At 32.1% G+C, this 23,855-nt stretch overlaps 2 protein-coding genes across 2 annotated transcripts; both read right to left on the reverse strand.

Annotated features, from left to right (window-relative positions):
• Nucleotides 1–1,772: 1,772 nt before the first annotated feature.
• Nucleotides 1,773–4,581, reverse strand: LOC133672650 (small ribosomal subunit protein uS10m). The gene is made up of 4 exons (XM_062093122.1): nt 4,258–4,581; nt 3,445–3,499; nt 2,202–2,567; nt 1,773–2,099 (listed from the first exon to the last, which is right to left on the reverse strand). Exons 1-3 carry the CDS (start codon nt 4,405–4,407, stop codon nt 2,203–2,205), a joined length of 570 nt encoding a protein of 189 aa, XP_061949106.1. The 5' UTR covers nt 4,408–4,581; the 3' UTR covers nt 1,773–2,099; nt 2,202.
• A 4,999-nt stretch (nt 4,582–9,580) lies between these two features.
• Nucleotides 9,581–13,570, reverse strand: LOC133673331 (sugar transport protein 10-like). Its single transcript, XM_062094066.1, has 5 exons — nt 13,365–13,570; nt 12,944–13,266; nt 10,144–10,773; nt 9,806–10,030; nt 9,581–9,691 (listed from the first exon to the last, which is right to left on the reverse strand). The coding sequence occupies exons 1-5, from the start codon at nt 13,498–13,500 to the stop codon at nt 9,581–9,583; spliced, it is 1,425 nt and encodes a 474-aa protein (XP_061950050.1). The 5' UTR covers nt 13,501–13,570.
• Nucleotides 13,571–23,855: the final 10,285 nt, after the last annotated feature.

Here is a 23,855-nt window from a genome sequence, read left to right on the forward strand (position 1 = left end):
CATTAGTAATAAATAATCTTGAATAATTATTTGAACTTTGTAATCAAGCCCATTCATGCAACATTTATTCGTATTTTGGGTTTGGTCTAATTTAAAGTATAACACAAGAATGGTTTAACAAAACAATATATCATTTTATATATATATAAAAAAATAGAGTAAGAAAAAGAAAAGAAAATTGAGACTTCATGTTAAAATGCAATATTTCTCTATCTAGAAAACTAGTTTTTTAATTTCTCAAAATTGTACTTTGTTTGGAAAACATATTTTAGAGATTCTTCATAGGTTTTCAAAACATGTGGTGTTTTGTTTTTTTAGCAATGTAAGAGATTGATTTTTTTTTTATTTACATATTTAGTTAGTGTCATAAATTTAATTTTTATTATAGATCTAATATAATGATATTTTTTGAGTTAACAATATATCTTTTTTTATGATATTTTCTAATTTGAATAAAATAAAATTAATAGCCTAAAAATTAGATTATCACAAATACAAAATATTAAATGACTATTATAAACTATGATTTTGATTTTTCATGAAAAATAGTTGTAATTTTAATGTTTTTCTTATTTTTTTGTGGAAAAATTGTTTTTGTTTTCAAAAAATGACTTGTTTTTTTAATTTTTTATTAGAAAAGAAACTGAAAGGAAAACAAATACTGAAAAAAAAGGTTTTGATTTTACTAAACACACCCTCAATCTCTTCTCTGCTAACCGTGCTTCTCTGTATGAAAAACTTCCCTGCCAGCATCTTCCAAAAATGCCACCGCTTGCACACATCCCCACTGAGGCAATTAGAAGCCCCACTTTTTGCTCACGGATCCATACTGTCTGTATTTCATGCTCGGCAACCATGCCTGCGTCTAAGGCAATTGCGTAACAGTTCCATACTGCTTTTGTCCCTGGATAATGGAACTCTCTAATACTTGGCTTATAGAGGCATAAAGAGAGCTTATTATGTTCATCATGGTGTAAGGCGAGAGCCCGAATATACGTTCAGGTCGGTGTATCGGCAAGTCAATCCTTCCTTCTTAGTTAAGTCTTCAAACAAGACATTTCATCAAGTGTACTGAGAATTCAAGACATTCAATCTCGGCATGTCCTCGCTGAAAGGCAGAACATGAGTTGTTAACTTCCCAAATACACCAAACGGGCCTGTGTATCATTTGCTTCCACTTGGGAGGCAGTAATGGCAGAAATTTGGAGCATTAAGGATAATGTTTGGAGCACACTGCAAAACATGAGGCCATTAATCTCAGATCTCTCGGTTCCAGCGGTTCAGCTTGTCCAAGCTACTTAGAAGGTATGTCAGATGAGTGGCATCGACTGGAGGAGGGAGCTTGCAATTGCATCAAATGTGTCTGAAGCATCGCACTGGAGGTGCTCCTAGGTGGTCAGCATTTCAATTTGGCCGAGCGCATCTTGCCATGCTGTAAACTTTACACGAGCAACCTAGCGTTCAGGAAGAATAAGGATCTCAGCTAGGCTGCTGCACATTAAACTATTAGCCATTCCTCAGCCAGGCTTGGATAGAATAGCAGAGCAAGTACACCTATTGGTAGAAACGTCCATGAAGAAAAGTTAGCTTGCAGCGATTATAACAGGAAAAAAAATAGTCAAGGGACTTGTATTGCCTCTCTTTAGCAAGTGATGGAAGACTACTTTAGCATAACATTGTTACTCTGTTTCTTAACGCCATCATACAAAGCCTGAATTCGTAGATCAAGTGCATAGCCTGTTTGTAAAGGGCAACGCAGAAAAGATTGCGTATCCATCACAATATTTATAGTGCATATTTCTAACGAACAAGAAAAAAACACAATTATAGTTCACATAGAAATTCCGAGACAGGCCTATCAAGCAGGCCATTATGAAAATTGAATTTGAAACATCCTTCCAGAATTAAGTTCAATGAAAAACAAAATGATTAGCAAGCTGGAAGAATATCCTAACAGAACCAATTCACAAGACATCTCTCTTTTAATACATCAAGAATGCAGGCCGGATCTTTTCTGGACATTCACACAACTGTCACCCCAGCTTCCTTTAGAGTCTTGATATTTGCTTTGGGCATTACCCTTTTCTCCTGATACCTAGCTGTAAACAAAAACACAACAGCAATAATTAGCGAGAGACAGTTTACAAATATTTCAAAGAATTATATTTCCCAGATACAATGACAGTACACTAGAATCTTACTTCAAAGCAGCAGTTTCTGGAGTTTCTCCTTATCCAAACGCGTCTTGCAATGAAACTGAATTTCATATTGAGCTCCAAATATTCTCTGGCGTTTTAACCAAAAATACTTATTGCGCAATTCATGGCTTTGTGTTTTCATGACCAAAAACTGTTTCTTTATTCGCATTTCAAATTGTTCCCTGGACTTTTTATCAACATGAGGTGATCGTAACACAGTATATAAGACACGTGATTCAGGCAATCTAATCTTCCGTGCATCAGCTGGAATCCCTGAAATAGTGTTTCCAGGAACTAGATCTTCAAAAGATCGAATCGCTATGCATATCTTGGTGGTCATTGCTTTTGGTGGTCTTTCTTCTTGGTGTCCTGAGATTCACAAGATCACAAAGACAATAAGTCCAAAGAAAATACCACTCTGCATGAAATGAAGTCCATCCAGGATTCATAAACAGATGAAATTATAACACTATTGGAATTGAAACTGATTGAGCTGGTCAGTAACCCTAAGGTTCTCAGGATCACAAAGAATGTTCATTGTGAATCCAAAGTACAGGATGATCGTAAATTTTACTTTTACTCTAATATTGGAAAGTACAAGCATACAGAGGTGGACATGACCCTACATGCAGGCAACCAAAAAAATAAAAGGTATAAAAATTAGAACAAGCTGAGATTGACTGTTTGTGAACTTAAAGACAATGTTCGCATATTTATTAAGAGATGGATTCTTCATCAGATTATCCTACAAACAAAGGTTTCTATAAGAGTTACAGCTACAACAAGATTACACATACGATGCAGGTCAAATCAATGTTTTTATTTCATTTTTTTATGCATTTGATTGATATCTTAAGAAGTAACAAATGGTAAACATACTCAACTATAAGAACTAACAAACCAATTATAGTGATGATGTGGCAAGACATGGATAGAGTGTATTCTATTTCTAAGAGTCCAGGTTAAAACGCATAGAATCAATGTACTGATTGTGAGTCGGTGAAATGTGAATGAAACATAGAAATTTCCGTTCTCTCTTTCTCTTCACAGCTTCTCTATCCTATCCTCTTCTCTTATCAACTAAATTCTCTTCTTTTCTCATCTAAATCTATCCCTTCAAAATTCCTAATTTAGTCCTAAGATTGTACAAATTCTTTTACCAATATGATTCATGTTGATGAGTTTAGGTGCACAGAATATCATATGCATGATTATAAATTAGTAAAACTAGATCTCACTGTAATACCTCCAGCAGTAAGTCCAGATGAAGATGCAACTGTAGGCATTTTAGTACCGCTTTCCTGTTTCAGTTGCATAGAATCATAAGAGCAGCAGTCACAATGGGGCAATGAAGATATCTCTTAATAAAAAGAACATATCTCTTAGCTAAAATAAAGTTGATAGCGTGGCAAACATCCAACACAATGATAAACATGTATGTTATCTCATCAAGGTATAAGAATTTGCAATGCCCAATGACCAAAACTCAATAGAGCTGCACATTCCATGTACAAGCACAAAAACCACCAGTAGGTTGACATCAGGAGAAGATTCATGAAACATTAATATAATCTACACACTTTTATAGGCTATCCTAAAAAATTGATGGCTGGTACTTTTAACTCAATCATATTTCTGACAGTACAACAATTTGTTACATGTAAATGATGTATTAGCTTCATAACTACATTGCAAAGCAACCTAATTGTTTTGCACAGAAACTTGCATTCACTGCACAATTTGCAATAATAGAACTAAAGTTCATTCAACAAAACACTCAGAAACCCATTAACAAACATGAAAAACCAAACCACCTCCAAAGCCGTCACAAATATGCATCTATACGAGCAACTATGCCGATTCTGCTCCATTAGAGACCAAAACAGAAAAAACCCATTATCAAATTTAAAAAATAACGCCACTCCAACAACTAAAACCAATAAAAAAACGAAATAAAATCACACAAACACATTCAAGAAAAAAAAACAAAGAAACAAGAAGAAACTTTATAAACCATTTTAGTGCCATATTCAATAGCTTGTTCAGGATGAGAAGTTACATTCTTTCCTGTGATTCCTTGACAATTCTTGTTAACAAACACTGCTGGTTGTGGTGGAGGAGCCGCCGTGAAAGAGCGAGATTGTGAGTAAGAAAAAGATGAAATCTTTGAAGAGAAAAACGATACAAGATTTTTTGCTTGTCTTGACATCTCTCTTTTCTCGGGTTTCTTTCTCTCTTTTGATCTCCCTCCCTCTCTCACTGTTAAGAAAACGCAGCCAAAGTTTTCTCAAAGAGAAAGTGAAGTTCTTTGTCGGGTTTTTAGTAGTTCTTGTTCGGGTCAAGACATGGAGCTCTTGAACTTGACCCGACTTCGAAACATGGACTCTCACTTGGAAAATCCCCCGATTTAGCCCATGTGTTTTGTATCCATTCAGGCTCAAGACATGGAGCTCTTGAACCGACCAGAACTTACAATTCGGGTTTCTTTTTTGGAATATCCCACAATTTAGCCCCTGCTTTCTGTTAATTTGACAAACGAGCTCCTGTAGAGAACATCTCATCGAATTTATCTTAACTTCTACACATTTTGTCAATTATACCAGATCGAACAGAATTATAATTTATAAACAATATTGACTAGATTAATTTTAGAGAAGTGAGCATAAATGTTTAGTTTATAATCATTTAATATATAACATCATGATAAAAGAATATCATAATTATTAAGTAAATATATAAACTTAAAAAAATATTGAAATACAATCTTAATATTCATATTAATCATATATTAAAAATATATTTAAGGAAAATCTATAAAAGATACTCACTTGTTAAAGTACTTCACATATAATTAATCTTAAATTTTTTGTTGTTGTTATTGTTGTTGTTCTTGTTCTTGTCAATGATCAATTCTTTATTCTTAAAACTTTATTATTCCTCACTTAGTGAAAAATAACTAATTTTAATGAGTCTCTCATGATTTCAACAACTCTTTCTAGTTTAAATACACTCCTAAACAAAGTAAAACCAACATATCTCTCTCCACAAGAACTAATCCTAAGCTCTAGATTAGGAAGAAAATAAGAGGAAAAATTAAAGCTTAAAATAGAGGAGCGAAACTAAAAATTTAGGTGAAGAAAAGTGTCAAAAATTCTACAAAATTTATGTAGAAAAACAAACCCAAAAACACTTTTATTCACCTTTTTTTATAGAGAATTTTAGGTACCAAAACTGATGGAATTCAATACATTATTAACTTGGGTCCTCTCACCTCAAAAATCCTAGGGGATTTTGAGCTCAATTTTAATTTTTCACATTTCCACTAAAACAACCACTAGAAAAATTTGTTTCTTTTTCTATATGGGGTAAAGCTTTTAGAGGGTTATAAGTTTCTTCAAAACATGTCAATCAATGGTTATTTGAGATCAATTTTTCATTCACCCATAATTTATTGAAATCAGGTTAATATTTCATGTTAAAGAGTTTACGTTGGAGATTAAACTCTAACAAAGTTTAATCCTCGAAAGTGAGTGAATTCCACTTTTAATTTGGGCTCAAATGTGCTCATTAATATATGTCTCTCCTTATAAAGTAAGTTTATCATATTTTGTTTACACTTGATTTGAATTGACTATATGTGACAAATACAGGGGTAAAATTGATGAGTTTTTTTTTATAAAGTTTTGTTTACCAAATTGACATGAATACAATAGCTAAATTGGGCCTTTTGTTTTATATTATAAATTTAATTTGAGTTTAGATCAATCTAAAAGAAGAAAAGAAAGAAAGAAATTTGATTTTAGATCATTTCCAGTTATTCCAAGTAATTTTACTAGACCAAACTATAAACTGAAAAGAAAATCATCTATTTTTAGTAAGCCAAGTCATTAAAATATATAGGCCCTAAATCACCCCACTTATATAGAATGAGAATGTTGATAAGGCATAATAGAATATGTTGTAAAACATAAAAAAATAATTGTTAAATGACACTAAACATTTGTTATATATTATCCTTTCGTTGTTGTTTTTCTTCCTACTTGTTAAGGTTTAAAATGTTCATATTTAGTTTGATGAATCTACTATGCTTATTATTCCGAAGTCTGACTAAGTTTGGCGTGTAGCCAAACCTAAAGAAAATATGTTCGGTATTTTGCTAGACCGATGGTGATTTGGGCTCACCTCCCAGCTAAACCCAAGTAGATTGAGTTTGGTTTCTTACCAGACCTACGATGACTTGTGTTTAGCTCATGGTTGAACCTAAATACATTAGGTTTGATATCTTGTCAGACCTATGATAACTTTGGTTCAGCTTATGGCTAAGATTAAGTATATTAGGTCTGGCATCTTGTCTAACTTATAATGACTTGGGCTTATATAATGGCTAAACTCAAGTATATTGAGTCTTGCATCTTGTTGGACCTACGGTGACTTGGGATCAGTTTATGGTTAAGTCCAAGTATATTGAGTATGGTATCTTGTCGAACCATGTTGACTTGGGATCAACTCATAGTTGAGCCTAAGTATTTTGGGTCTGGCATCTTGCCAAAACCATGGTGACTTGGGCTTATCTCATAACTAAACCCAAGTATATTGGGTTTGGCATCTTGCTAGACTAATAATAATTTGGGCTCACCTCGTGACTAACACCTTATTTATGGTTTTAAACTCTTTCAATGCACAAAATTATTGAGTCAAAAATATTGATTCATTAGTTTCCCTCCCAAATCTTTATACATTTGATGAAAAAAGACTTGAAAAGCTCCTTGGAAGACAATCGATCAGTTTTATCTTGTCTTCCTTAGAGATAAGGTGTCTTCCCATGTTAATTTTAAATGTTGTCAAATTTAGACAAAACAAATCTTTTGAGAAGACTAGTTGACGACATGCTATAAATGCAGTAGGCGTTTAACCTTTTTAGGATTATAATAGGGTGTCATATGTCTTTCATTCATTATTGGGAGTAGAGGGTAGTGACTTGTATATAAACCTTTTTTTCCTTACTTCCATCTTTTACTTTTGCTAAAAATTTCCTTTGCCTATGTTTTAGGAGTTTAAAACCAGAACAAAAAGTCTTTTCATAAGAGCAAAAACTAGGTAACTATAAAAATTTTCTTCTTTGTTTTTCTTGCTTTATTTTTTTTTTAAGAATGGCATATAAAAAAGATCGTGTCTCTTGAGGAAGACTTTAATTTTAGACCCGAGATTGGTGATGCCTGCCAGGGATCTATGGCCATTAAAATTGACCTACGATCTAGAATTGGTGTTGCTCAACCATTCTCCATTAAAAAGGGTAAAGCTAGAAGTCCTCAAGAGGTTTCAAATCTTAGGGAATGAGAAAGGTTGCCAAAGACGCCTCTTGATGATGTTGAAAGCATTGTTTATTTCGACCAAGTGTCTTTGGCTAGCTCTTAACAATTAGGGAGTTACAAGGTTTTCATACTCGAAGCTGGTGACTATGTTACCCAGGTCACCAGCAAGTTTGTTAAGGGCAATTTTATTATTACTACCCCTAAGTTTCTAGTATGGAGTGGTGTGATACTTGGATAACTTATTTCCCACGTTGTCTAACTGGACGTCTAGAAAATCCACTTTGTGCTCGAGTATCATGAGAGCGAGTATGCTTATTGGAATGGTTAGATGACCTCTAAGACTGGAATCCTTATATAGATTCATTTTGCTCACATTCCTCTAGGTAATGTAATCGTCTAAGGGCACAAGGTGCAGCCTGGTACTTGGGAGGTGATTGGGAGGAAGTAATAACTTGTTAAGGTGTATTTTCTTATGTCTGCTGATTCGCCAACACTACTTAGGTGATGAGCTTCTCCTAATCTATAAGTTGTTGAAGTGTTAGCTATATAGGAGTGTTTGCATTACCAAGGAGATATATTACACATCCTATTCCAGAGATGTTTTGATTCTATGTCATTAATGATGAGTAGGAATATCAATAAACTAGTAGGATAATTAAAGGCTTTTTGAAAGATTTCTCACAAATGGTGCCAACTAATGATATTCTAAAATCCGATATGTTCAAGGAATATATTATTTGGTATTTGGATAGTGATTAATCAAATGTTCTTATCCTAAATTTCTTTCTTCTTAGCTCAGGAAGTACAAGACCAATAGTAGAAGTCTTAGTACCTACAAAAATCATCCTTATCAATGAGATTTAAAGACCTTCCGATGATAAAGTCAAAAAAATTAAATGGAAAAGACAATAAATAAAATAAATAGCCTTAAATTTCAAGAACAAAAGTGTTTGTTCTTGTTTTTTGGTATAATTAGTGCTTTAAAATATATGAACTTTTTTAATAGAAAAAATTATGATCATTTTACTTGGATGGTTCAATGGTATTTATAACCATTGAACCTTGTTGTCTTTAGGAAAAGGAAATACTAGAAAGTTCTTTGCTTTTGATGGAATTAATGAGGGATAAATATTCTTTACATATCATTAATAAGGAAAAAAAATCTCTTACACATCATTAATGAGATGAAAAATATGATAGGCCTCTTAAGAGACTTTTCATACATCTATAGATGTAGGAAGATGATTACTTCCTACATGAACAATTCATGTAAATAGAAACATATGGTCTTAACATGGATGTCTAAGTCCAACTAGGTCTGACATGTAGCTAAACCTAGAAGAAATGGGTATGACGTCTTGCCGGGTTAATGGTGACGTGGGTATGACATCTTGCCGGGTTAATGGTGACGTGGACTCAACTCTTAGTTAAATCAAAATATATTAGATCTAACATCTTACCGGACTCATAATAACTTGGGCTTAGCTCATGAATAAGCCCAAGCATATTGAGTCTGACATCTTGCCAAATAAATGGTGACTTGGGCTAATCTTATAGCTAAACCAAAATATCTTGGGTTTGAAATCTTGCAAGACCCTACGGTACTTGAGTTCAGCTCATTGCTGAATTCAAGTATATTAAATCTGACAACTTATATTTATAATTTTGAACTCTTTCAAAGCATAATAATATTGACTCATCAATAGTAAATTTATGCTTATAATTAAAAGCTTCTAATCTAGCTTAGTGACTCATCCTTCAATTTAAAAAAAAAATAAACACTCATCCATGTGAGTCAGAAGTATGTGTACTGGTGCGAAAATACAAATTGAAGACTAATGAAGTTTGCATGACATAAAAGAAAACATGAAAAAAGAAATACCCAAAACGAATGAATACGCTTAAGCATAAGCAGAAGCAGTTTCTATTGAAAGTTCAGTAAAAATCTGAGAAAATTATAAAATGAGTTGCCTTCAATAAATAAATAATAATAAAAAAAAACAGTCCTTTCCCCTATTTGTGTCTTGTCATTCTGCCTTCATCATAACACACAAAAAAATATTGTGTTGTCTACGGTGGGCTGCTTGTCCTGCCAGTGACATCGTCGTTAGAGACATACTTGCTCCAAAACCCATGCTCTTTCCACACTTGATTCATTTCTTCAATTGGGACATTCTTGGTCTCAGGCACAAAATAATATATGAAAATGGTCATGATAATAACAAATCCACCAAAAAATAAGAAGAGACCAAACTTCATATGACAAAGCATGGAGAGGAAGAATTGGCCAATTACAAATGTGAAGAACATGTTAACCGAGACATTGGTTGCTTGTCCCGCTGATCGGATCTCCAGAGGGCAAATTTCACTCGGCACTAGCCATCCCAAAGGACCCCAAGACCATGCAAAAGCTGCGACATACGCACATATCAAAAACAGCACCAAGGAGGATACACTCTTAGACATGTCTCCCTCCCCTTCTGTCCCAAAAGCACGCCCTATCATAACTGCAACAAGAACCTGCAATCAAGTTTAACATCATCGACTAAGTCGAGCTCAAAGTCAACATTAATGTCGTTTATACACTAGCGCTAAGACTGACTAGGAGTAATTTCATTAAGGTTGTCGTATACCTGACATATGATCATTTGCACGCCACCTTCAAGAAATAAAGCCTTCCTTCCTAGCTTATCAACGGAATAAACAGACACCATTGTGGCCACAACATTGACTACGCCGGTTATGACAGCAGACATAAGCGAGGCATCGTCACCAAAACCCAAAGTCTTAAAGAGAACAGGTGCATAAAACATGATGACATTAATTCCTGTAAGTTGCTGGAAGAAAGGGATGAAGGTGCAAATGATTAATTGAGGTCTATATTTTCGGCCTGTGAAGTTTTTCCATGGGTGCTCAACTTGCTTTGCAGCCATACTAGCATCAACAAGATCCTGAAATTCTTCGTCGACATTGTTCGTGCCTCGAATCTTTTGCAACATTTTCTTCGCTTTCTCATGGTTGCCCCTCTCAAGAATGGAGTTCGGGGTATCGGGTAGAAAGAGAGAGCCGATAGTAAAAAGAATTGCCGGGGCTGCCGCAAGGCCTAAAGAAATTCTCCATCCCCAACCAGCTTTTATCTTGGAAGTCCCATAATTGATGAGATTGGCTGCCAAAATACCAATTGTGATTGCCATTTGAAATCCAATGTTGAGTGCTCCTCTAAGGTTCGCCGGTGCCATTTCTGAGAGATAAACCGGAACAGACTACAAAAACGAATAGAAACAGATTGAAGACATTGGCTCATTTATAATATAATCTAAAAAAGAGCTATAATTGGTTGGAAAAAAGTGTAGTTACACACGTTTTTCACATCATTCATTTGTGATTATTAAATTTATCAATAATAAATAAGTTTTTTTTTTACTTTCTAGTGAAACAACATAAAATATCTTTGAAAAGTAAAAGAATTTAAATCTAAGTATCAGTGAACATTTTTATATTTTTATAATAATTTTTTTTGTTATTATAATTTTAATTTAAGAAAAAATTAATATTTGATCAAATATTAAAAAACATACATGCACGGTAAAATTATGAAAATGTCCTTGAAAGTAAAAAAAATAAACCTAAAGTCAAAGTACTTTCTAGTATTTTCACAATGATTTTTTGTGTAATTATTAAATCAGCTTAGGGATAGTTTGATACTTAACCAAATATAAGAAATCAAACAACTAAAATGCATAGTAAAACTATAAAAATACCCTTAAAAGCAAGCAAAAAAAAAAAACTAAAGTCAAGGGGTTTTTGGTATTTTCACAATGGGTTTTGCATAATTATTAAGTTAGCTCAGGAGCCATACCCTTTGATGGGCGCATGCGCTGTCTTCCAGGATCCAGAAATATCTTTCCACCTTGTCATAATTAGAAGTGGCGTTGTGACATCTTACATATATATGGAGTGACACATGTCGGCATTGGTGGTCTAGTCCTTTCTTCTTCTTCTTCTTCTTTTTCTCCTCAAAAATTTATAAGTTGATTCTCTTTTTGGTGGTATTTTAATTTTATTCCTTATTCTTTTGATTTTTAATTTTTGTTTTTGTCCCTTTTATATAAATTTTATTTATTTTTAATTTCATCATTTCATCCTAATTTTTTATATATTATTTTTTTCTTTTTCAGTTTCACCCTTCAATCAAATATAAAATTTATTTTGATCATTATTTTTTTAATTGCTATTTTTTCTTGAATCTTTTTGTATAATTATTTTTTTTTTAATTTTATCATTCAATATTTAATCGATTTAGAATTGAACTTCATTGTTTTTTCAAATAGAGTGTTTCGACTCTAATTACTCAGGTCATAAATTTGAAAAGTTAACACAAATTTTTTTTATTTAAAAGAGGTCTTTATAGTTCTTTTTATTTTTTATTAGTTTATTCCAATATTATAATATGGACTACAAGTTTGACGTGATATCCTGAGTTGGCTTGACCTTGATTACCAAGGTTACAGGTTTATCATGATAACTCGAATTGACCATGACCATGTTTTTTTATGTCTTTTCTTATCCCATTTTGTTTTTAATTTTGTATTTAATAGGTTGTGAATTAAAATACATCATTTGTCTCTTTTTGAAAAAAAAAAAAAAGTTTTTCCTCCAGGTTTTTAATTGCTTTTCTTTGTAAATTTGATCATCTATAGTGGTTTCTTATTTTTTTATCTAGTTAAAATAAAGTTAGCTTATTTGATCCAAATTAGTTTATTATCCAAGATGTGTATTTTTTTTAAAAAAAAAAACATGTTTGTCACACCTGAACATCATTTCTTGCGGGAAAATTTTTTTGTGTAGGATCGATTCTCTAAATTATTGGTCAAAAGAAATGGTATCAAAACCAAAACGGAGCAGATAATCTAATTAGTGAACCAATCACTAAATTGGTTTGTTTTTTTAAATAGGACAGCTTAAGTTTGTAAACTAGTAAAACCTGGTTTGAACTGGTTTGTGAATGACAAGTCCGAGTGTAGCAAAAAAATTAATTTTTGGTATTTGAAGCTAAAATTTTGCACAGAGATTAGGAAAAATCCAATCTAATTTTAGAAAAAATCCCAGAATTTGGGAAGCTAGGTAGTGTGTGTGTGTGACTTGGTCAAAAGACTGTCGGTCAAGCCATAGATCTAGTTCAAGAGAATTCTGTACAATTTATTTATGATGAACATTTGACCCGTCACCTTTCCTGGGAAACTGAGGTCTGGTTCAGTTTGGATAACACTGGGCCAAAGTATTATTACAATTCTGTGCCACTACTTTCTGTACTGAATGTTAAATTCTGAGGTAAGTGAAAATTAGAGACTAATGGTTCTTTAACGAAAGTATAATTTAGCCTAACATATTCAATATCTATGATCTATAAGAAACAAAAAAAAAAATTCATACCTGATTAGCAAATCCAACACCGACACCAAGCATCAAACGACCAACAATAAGCATCGCAACATTGACAGCAGCACCATTAAGAATAGCTCCGCCAAGGAAAACCAGGCCTCCAAACATCATAGACATCTTACGACCAAATCTCCTCGTTGTTGCAGAAGCAAAGAAGGAAGCTATCAAGGCCGCAAGATAGAGGGAAGATGTGAACATCGTTAGCACATGATCATCAAATTTGCAGTACATATTTTCCTCATGATTTCCATGCTGTTTCTTGTACACATGGGGGAAAAATGGTTTGAGGAATGAATCCATCGCTGTTACCCCTCCTACAAGATGTTACAGAGCCAGCGATCATTATAAAATCAACACAATATATTCATGAAAATCATTCTTACTGCATCAAGACTCAAGATCTTTTGTTCACCTGAGATGCCAATGTCATAGCCAAACATGAGCCCCCCCATGGCTGCCACCAGACAAGTGATGACCACAAAAGCAGTGACACCACCTTCGTATTTTCTCCCGTCACCTTGAGCCGCCGCAAAACCTCCTCCTGCCATATTTTCAAAAAGCAAAAGCAATACCTTTGAGAAGTAGGTCTGTTCTTCTCTTATTTATGCTATTGTCTGGATAACATAAGGGATAGCTTTCGTGAAATGATTCCATTTAAGGCCAGCATGCGTGGATATATATGTGGTTTCCAAATTTGAGAGATTGGATTGATATTGAGAGATTTCCTTTCTGACTCTTGAGATGAAAATAATTAATTAATACTGTCAAATATTGGATAATACAGAATGGACAAAATAGGAAATTAATGTTATTTAGTATATATATAGAAAAACAATAATATTAATTAAGGAGGAAGAAATTTAAGGTCCAGACCATGCTTTTAATGGTAATGGAAGTTGCAGAATTTCCACAAAGGATAAAATCGAAGTTGACTTTATCAACGGCTGGAATCGAGCAGATCAGGGTCCAGATATACGTGCTCTTTTTCTTTCATGAGTATGATCGTCCTGTAAGATTTTTACTTCCCAATATTTTTTAATTATTGGATTTATGGGATTTATTATGAGGATCAGCTTAATTTACTCTTCTTTTTTTACAAAGGATAAGATACAATCCCATTAATTAATATATGTATATATATAGAAATAACTGATAATACTATTTTAAATATAATTGACTAATATTATTAATTTATTGAGTAATATCATATAGAAACTTAGCCATGAATATATTCACATATTTATTCATCTAAACACACCTATTCAACATATTTAATTTTTAATTAAATTTATTTAAAATAAAATGAAAGTTCTAGATGGCATTCAATTTAAATTCTAATTTATTCTCAAATTATGAAAAGAATAATATAAACTATACCATTATGTAAAATATCAAATAAAGATGTATTCACACATCTACCATCTAAATATCTATTCAATATAATTAAATATTTACAAAATAATTTGTTGAATAATACACATCAGCTTGGCATAATTGTTATATATATATATATATATATATATTATGCCAATTTAAGATATATATTACCTATGCTCAAATTATAAATAGTAATTTCTTATAAGTTACTACATGTGGTCCCATTAATTAATATATTTGCCATATATTATTATCTTATAGTACAGGTTACCATCTCTAAAAAACCATCAATTCTATTCGACTTTTATGTCTTTTCTTCTCCTCTCGAAACCTCCATATTCTATAAAAAGATTATGTGAAATACTAATTAACTTAATTATAGGTATTATAAAATTTCTACTATTATTATTAATAGAAATAGATAAATAAATAGAATTTCATAGCGGGTTAATTGCAGTGAAATTAAATTTAAATAAAATTCATTAATTTAGTAGGTTATTAATAATTAGTAATTACCGAAGGATAAGTTCGACTCCCGCCTGAGAGGGAGAGTGTCAAAACTTAATACTTTTAAATTCACTGAATATGTCAAGAAGCTATAATTAGTACCCTTTGACCATTTTCTTTTTTTCCTTTTTCTTTTTTTCTTTTTCCCTCAACAAATTAAAGTAGAATTCTAAGAGTCTGTCTTCCTTGAAATCAGCTACACAACCATATCGAATACTGCAGCAGTTGTACTTTGTTTGAGTTAATTACGCTTCTCGCCCCCAAAATTACGTTTTTTTTCTCAAATATCTATTATACAAAAAAAAACAGTAATCAAGACTGGATTCATGTTTGTGAGACCGTTACCATGTGGATTATGCCATTTATTGTGAATTAAAATAATGTTTTATATTTTTTTGTTTCAATTTTTTTCTGTTATGATTTAAAAAAAAAAGATTTTGATGTTGTATTTATATTTAGAATTTAAGATTGATAAGAGCGAACCATTACTATTTATTGTGGATAATGAGACTATTGTGGGTTGAAATAGTCCAAAACTCTATTTTTCTTTCATAGGAAATCTTATCTGTTATTATAGTTATTAACTAGATTTGTGGTTCGCGTTCAACTACAGGCTTTTAATTTTAAAAAATTATTAAAAAAAACAAAATTTTAGATCCAAGTCATTAGCTCAATTATTAATTTGAATAAAGAGATTAAAAAACAATAAATTAATAAAATTCATTTATATGCTTTTTAAAAAAAAATTGATTAGTCAAAATCTTTTCTTGGACCTAATTTTGGCTCCTAAACAGTAATTTGTTTTAGAAAAACAAAACAATATGTTCTCTTTTACAAAAGAAACTATAATATTTTTACCCTGGATTATTTTGAGTATTTTTAGGGAACCTTGAAATGCATATTGTATTGTATCTATAATTGCTTGATTTCCTCCAACTTCAAAAGGAAATACTTCGTATTTTATTTCTAATTTTAAAGAAAAGAAGAAAAGGAAAAAAAAAATAGCTGTCGAATTTACGGCGCAAGTGCTGTAACTTAATTCCATCTCCATTTAAAAGACAAGTGGCATCCATTCATCCAAAATAAAAACATTAATGCATTTCTTTTTTAAATCTGAAACATTAATGCTTGAGGAAATAATTTCATCCCAAATGCCACATTAACTCTCTGTGCTTTCTCACTTGTGAGCTAAGCACATGGATAAAAATGGTGTCAGAGATTGCCTTGGTGCAACAATTTTGGGATATTTTGTAAAATAATATTTTTAAAAAATTTTTTGGGAAAGAATAACATACTAAAAAAGTTTTTGTGCATTAAGACTCGGAATACTATTTATTAGGTTATTTTAATTTTTTTAAAAAATAATTACTCTCGAGAAGTAATTGTGCTCGTAACACTATTTATCGTAATAATATAATTATAAAGTTGACCTTAAACAAAAAAGCTTTTGAATTAGGCATCGGAGCCAAGATAATCTTTTCACTATAACATAATTATCTTTTATAAATTGTATGAGATTAGATTGATCATTTCTTTTTTTTATATATATATAGTAAAATCACTAATTTAACCCTAGAATAAAATAATATAATGCTTATTACCTAGGGATAATTTTTTTTTTTTTTGAATAGTGTAATTACTTTGATGTCTTTAAAGACAATAACAACATAACACTCACTCAAGGGTGTTTTTGTCATTTTACTATACAATATACAATAGAAATTAATACCTGTGAACATTGAAAGAGAGTGTTTAATAGAAATATTTTCCTTTTTATTCAACACCAACAATAACTAGCTTGACAACCTGTTCATCAGGCTTTGGGAATGACATATATGTGCTAAGCATGGCGCCCCTCTAGCTAGCTTGGTGTGAAATGTTAGCACAAAATATCAATGTGCGAATTCAATTATACAAACAGAAGTGCCAAGTTCTTATATTGATATGCATGAATCATTTGAGGAATGCTATGGCCTTCTGTTTCTAACCTAAGCAAAGTAATGACATTTTGCCCATGAGCCACATGAACCACTGGGGCTGTTCCTTGCTCAATTAAAATTGCACTTCTATGAACTCTCTCTATCATGTAACGAATGATGGTGAAGTTTCTCCGTCATGAGGCGAATGATTAATGGCATGGACCAAGACAGGGATCGAACTTTCTTTCTCTTTTTTCTTTTTTTTTTCAAGAATATGACCTAACAATCATTTGTATGGCCCTCGTTGAAGAACACATCAATGTTGCCTTTGTTCATGGTAACACACGATAACCACATTTAGATCCTTCTGTTAATTATCTTGAAAGTTAATTGAAAAAAGAGAGAGAGTAAAACACAAGTAAAATTGTTAACAAGACAAAATATGAAGAAATGAATTGCCAACTGGGCAAAATCCCCTGGGAAACCAGCAGCACCTGAAGGGATCCAGCAGCGAAACGAATGAGGTTGATCACACACATACATGTCATGGTTCGGTGTCAAGTAGCCACCCAGAACCTTGTGGTATGCTGTTCACCAGCAAAAATCCGAAACTCCAATTCCAAAGGTCTGAAACGAATCAAAACTGAATGAATATAATAAATCCAGCAGGGTACCTCTAGCTAGCTGCTCTCTTTAAATCTTGGCAGTAAGTCATCAGTGATACAAAAGATTATGCCAGGTTCTTATAGTAAATTCAAAGGGTGTTTTTGTCATTTTACTTCAGTTTTTATAGTAAATTCCAAGGGTGATTGGGGCATTATTGTAATTTACATTAATTAAATATAATTAAAAAAAAACTACACACGAGCTAGCTTATGGACAGCCCCCGCACTGTCCAGGCAACGCGTGCGGGGCCGTCTAGCCACCAAACATCATCTTCCATGGCGACGTTTGAAATGTCTTGATGCCTACGACATAATGGAATGATGTATGCCCCATACATGCATCGAGATTGATGTCGATGACTTTTTTTTTTCTCTCTCCCCACTTTGAATTTCATGTCAGCCCCTTTAAAAAATCAAACCAGCCCTATGCAATTTATTTTCCCTTTACATTTGATCCCTATTATTATAATTTTTATTTTAAATAAGCCATGAAATTACAATTTTATTTTAAATTTCATCCCTTTTTATTTTTTAATCTTCTACTAGGTTATTTCGGTCTAATGATCAAGGTTAGATAGGTTAACTCAAGTTGACTTGAATATTTTTTAATTAATTTGTTTTTAATTTTATTGTTTAATATTGGAATGATTGAGAATTGAGCTTCAATATGTTTTTTATATATATATATTTTATGAGGTTATCATGATTTTACGGAGTTAGTTCACGAGTTTTACATGTTAACATGAGTTGACCTAGATTTATCCAAATTATTGTTGTCTCAATATTTTTTTTTAAATTGTCATCTTGAAATTTGTTTTAATCAAAATTTTTTTTTCTAATTGCTTAGGTTACCTTTGAACTTTTCAAGTTGACTAGGTTATATTGAGTTAATTTCTGTATAATTTTTTTTTATTTTAAAAATAATTTATCAGTGCTTGGATATTTTTTTAACATTAAAATAACAAATGTGATCCTATCTATAGCGTAACATGAGTAAATCATGTAATGCTATCTTTATTACCCTCTTTATATAATTAACAGATTATCAATTAATTTATTTTTCTTTTCTTTGTTTTGTTTTCTTAAAAAGACTTTTCATAATGATTTTTCTGAATATTCAATTTTTCTATATTGTAAAATAGTTTATGATTGTAATCTATTTTTATATTACCACTATTTTAGATCTGGATTATATCAAATCAAATTATGATAGTAAAGTAAAATTTGAAATTATTCATATTTTTAAATCTTATTTTAAAAATAAATAATTTAATGATCATTAGTATAATGAGGTGCTTTAAATCTTTTCTAAGAGTTATAACAATTACTTAGAATGAAGTTATATGATAACAAATTTTAAATTCAGGAAATAATTTAAGCTATTTTTAATATTAATTTATCCTATTTTTAATATCTTTGATTTATTTTTGTATTATTTTTAGAGATTGAATTCTATTTAAAATTCAATTTTTAACATTTAAAATTCTTTCAAAATGAGATTTGATTAAAATTTCTGAATTGAATTCAATTCAGAGGGTTTCAAATATGCTGTAAATGAATGAATTCAGAAATTATTTTCTGTAACGAGTGAAGATGTACATAGTTTTCATTGCTCATAATATTGAAATCACCAAGTTTACAAGAAAAGAAAACCTAATGCAAAAGGAAGCAAATTACATTTGTTTTTTCCTATTGTTTTAATTTGTGATTCATATAAATATGAAACTGAAATCACCTATATGTAACAACATCATTTCGTAACTGCTAAATCATTCCGGTAGGTTTAACATTATTTGATTAATGGCATCCTTGTTACCGCTTGAGTGCAAATTTGATACTAAATATAAGGTGCTAAAGAATGGCCGACAACTATACGAGAATAAACTATAGTCGTATTAATATATATATATATATATATATATATATATATATATATATATATATATATATATATATATTGGTTAAACAGAAAGTTGTCAGCCATGGCCAATATAATATATTGATTACATATCATCAAAAGTTATATAGCTGCCACATGAACATATTGTCTATATATAAAAACAAATAAAAAAAATTATTATTTATTTTTATGATAATTAAAAATCCTAAATAGTTTTTAGAGGTTCTAGGTAAATGATTCATTATAATAAAAGAAAGATTAAATTTATTATAAAACATACTATCTAAGATAAGTTAATTCATATTTATTTTTAATGATAAAAATATAACTATTGTGCGTACTAGCTAAGAATTTCCTTAAACTAATATATATGTGTGCTTTTATTTTTAAAGATAGACTACTAAAATTTAAGATGGTGATTTGAGATTTAAACTCGAGAATAAAACTTAATCCTCACTTTTAAAGTATGGACAGTGAACTCAAAATGATAGTAAATAATAAATTAGAATTTAGCTTTTCTTTTTTGATTATGTTCTAAAATTATACTTGATCTTTAAGCAAATACAATTGCTAAAATAAGAAATAAGTTCAACACTAGCAAATTCTTTTTATGTGAGCTTTGCAGTGTTGTTTTTCTTTCTTGGGTTAACAAAGTGGTAATAAAAACAAGTGATGATGTGATACAAGAGAGACCATTGAAAGTTTCTCTCATTTGATATTACGTAATATAAGAGTTTAAAGTACTGTAATCTAAGTAAGTCCATTGAAACTTTCTCTCATTTGAGATTACGTAATATAAGAGTTTCCTTCCTTCTCCCCTAGTTACTTCTAGTACACTTGTTTGGTAGAGAAAGATCATCGGCTCAGTTCAAATAACCAAGTTTCATCAAAGTCATCATAGAAGGTTTTCGACACTACCTCCTCTGTGTCCTTTGGTTGTAGGAAGACGGATGAAACACTGCATCAAGGAGGGGGTCATGGAGTTGATAAGCCAACTCTTGACCCTATTATTCTCAGCAATCCATATGTCAAAAGTGGCTTCTTCCAGGGCTGGTTTCGCCGTAGCCTCAGTAAGATATCCGAGTTTGTTGCAGGTGCCAATACGCATCTCCATTAGTTGGGACTATAAAGGATAATTGTTCTCATCTAGTGTTCTTCCAGTGAAGAATGGAGCATTGTATGATTGAACTTGTTGAACTATCACTGGAGGTTGTGATCTTTGGATGATGGATGAGTCAGTATCCCCATTTAATTTTACAGAGACTCCGGGAAGACAGGTACGTGATTGGAAGAGTATATTTCTCTTGTTGTACTGTGCAAATTCTGATTTCGAGATGACAGGGAAGAAAAAACTTGTGACTGAGAAGGCTGTCAAATCTTTCTCTGGTGGCGGCAGGTACCCTAGAGAACTAATTAAGATTGCAATGAACAATGGCTGCTGCTCTTATAACATGTTGATATTTGAAATTTTCTGTCATAAATTTCAGCTTGTAAATTTGGAATATATATACTAGTTTTACAATTCTAATAATAGGTAACTTGTAGTCCTAATTATAACTTGATTCTAGGCCTAAGTATATTGATGTGCTGAAACCTATAAAGGAAATAAATCATACAATCATGTATTTACAGCAACACAGCTCACGCGCGCTAACATAATGGTGAAGAGAAAACAGGTTAGTATGACTGAGAAGAGTCTGTCAGCTAGTCAAGGTGCTTCCCCAAAACCAAACAAAAGGTGCTAAGTAATACATTGGAACCAGCTAAGACGATGACGGGCAAGTCTTCCTTGGCTGCCAAACATGATCTTATCTTCAAGTATGGCTGCCAAACATGATCTTATCTTCAAGTATGGCTATCCTGTGTGCTGCAAAGGTAAAAATATTTTGTTGTGACAACCAGGATGTTCTCTGCTTGACAAGATCTCTTTAATATCGGGATTCACATTTCCTCATATTCGATATGGCCCAAGTTATAACAAATATTAACTCTAAAGTGAGCCTTGCTTGTATTTAGTGGTTTCAAAACAAAGAAAAATAGTTTTTAACCCTTTACCATGAAGATAAATTCCATAATTCTAATTCTTCAAGCTATCAAGTACGGAATTCCACAAGGGCTCCTATCTGAGTTTTAACACCATGGCGCCATTTCTCAGTGTAGGCGGATAAAGCAAATGTTAAAGTTTGCCAGTCAAATGAGTTCTCTGATCTTTCTAGCTATGCCCGCAAGCAAGTGGGAATGAAAAACATATTTTTATAGTCAACCTCCTTTTAGAAATGAAAAAAATAAAAATAAAATTCAAGTATCAAACCAAACTAAATAATTAATTGGTCCTGTTTTGGAAAAACCTGGCATCAGGAAGGAAGAAAGTAAGGACTTGACAACTATTTAGGTGGTGGTCTAGTGATAATAGCTTGGATCAATAAGTTTGTTTCCTTTGTGGTTTCAGGTTCAAACCCTATGGTTGCTTATATGATAGTCACTGGAGGTTTACATAGTCGTTAACTTCAGGGCCCGTGGAATTAGTCAAGATGAGCACAAACTGATCCGGACACTCACATTAAATTAAAAAAAATAATAAGAACCTGACCCATCTATCTCTCTAGATAGAAGAACAGAGGCAATGAGAGTGGTTCAACCTAAGACTAGCAAGGGAAAACTAGAAGCTTAGAAGCCTTATTACACTCCCAATACACAAAGGAAGTTCATAGCAATACTTACCCTAAGATTATATCTATCCACTTGCTTGGGGTTGGCTTCCTGCCTCTCAATTCCTTACTACATGAGGGAGAAAGCAAGGGAAAAGCTGTTTTCACATTGCCATTTTCTGTGGTTTTCTAGTTAATGTCTATCAGACTACAACGCAGAATGTTGAGGGATGAAAAGAAGATGCCTAGCATGATCGAGAAGAGTCTGTCAGCATAGCCAAGGAGACTTCCCATAACCAATTAAGAAGTTGCTAATTCTAACCACTTGTCTCATAGTGTGGGCAAGTCGTCCTTGGCTACCGAACAACACTCTTATCTTCATGCAAGACCATCATCTCAATGAAATAACGCCATGTCAATCAAGGGCATGTGTGGAGGAATAAGAAAAAGGGAAGGCTTAGCATGAAAAAGAAAAGCCTGTGAAGTTACCTCAGCTGATGACTGCCTGGGAACCTCAATAGAGATCAAATTTGTATATTTAACTAAGCTCGACACCTCAATGTGAGCTCAGGCAAATCATCATTGGCAATAAACAAGACCCTTTTCATCATGTTAGACCTTTCTTCTCAAGTTCTTGCTCAAATGGTTTGATGAATTCAGGTTTCTCATGCTGCCCTTTTATACTTAACCGGAGAACAAAGATTAGATACAAACGGTAACACTATTTGGTTCTCTTCAACCATGATCACTTTTCTCATTTAGCTGCCCCATAATTGAATATACTCACTGACCCTTCCCATGTCGAAATGGTTTTGACCTCAATTTAGAATAAAAAACGCATTAGATCTTATAGCAAGAGGTGAAGGTGACACCTTTCTTGATTCAATTGTTATAAGATAGATAAAGTTTTCTGCTATCCGAAGCTTTTTCCCACGCTTCACAATTGGGTCAATATTCCAAATTCTCCGCATCAACCAAATTGAGAGGCTCCCCACCTATAAAGCAAACTAAAGTCAACGCATTTTCCATAATAGGATAGGAGAGGTAGTTTTGCATTGGTTGACTTTGTAAAGGTTTTTGCATCAACATGACTATCTTTGCTGATAATGAGATGTTGAATAGGAATCTATAATTATAATAAATTTATAATTTTTTTTGTAAAATATTTTTGTTCTAAGAATTTTATTTTTATTTTAGATTCATTGATCAAATATGTAATTCATTAATAAAATACTTAATCAATATTAAAAATAAATAAACTTTTATTATTAAATTAAATATATTTACATCAATAATATCAATACCACGTATAACCAATGTTATTATTGATCAACAACTAGAGGTTCATTTAGGATTTATTTAGCATAACATTTTATTCACACTGCATGATGACATGGTTTACCTTTGGGAAATAGTTTTTGTGCTGCGTAATCTGTGATATGGCTAATAACAATAACTAAATCCATGATTAGTAGGAGGTTTGTGCAATTTATTATTGCTGCTTGTTTGTTTCCTGAGTTTTTTTTTTTTTATCTAGCCTTAGCTGGTCGTTGCAAGACTCCTTATTCACCCCTAGTAATATATCCTCATTAACAGCATTCTTGAGTTTGTCCTTATATATATTGACTTGTTAAGCAACAACTATCGCTAGTCCAATTAAGATTTATTGAGCTTAAAGCGAGCAAAACACTCGATTGACATGAAGTAATAACAGGTACCCCAATAGATTGTTTGGTGGAATTACATATCGATGTTTTTCTTGGACAAGCCCTTCACTTTCCTATCTCGCATGCTAGTCTGCAACCTTCTGCATGCATTTTATGCAGTATCGACTTGATAATAAAGCTGTTAAGCAAAAGGAATTTTGGAGGTAATATCCATTGATTA

Source organism: Populus nigra, chromosome 14, assembly GCF_951802175.1.
Source record: "Populus nigra chromosome 14, ddPopNigr1.1, whole genome shotgun sequence".
Classification (NCBI taxonomy): Eukaryota; Viridiplantae; Streptophyta; class Magnoliopsida; order Malpighiales; family Salicaceae; genus Populus; species Populus nigra.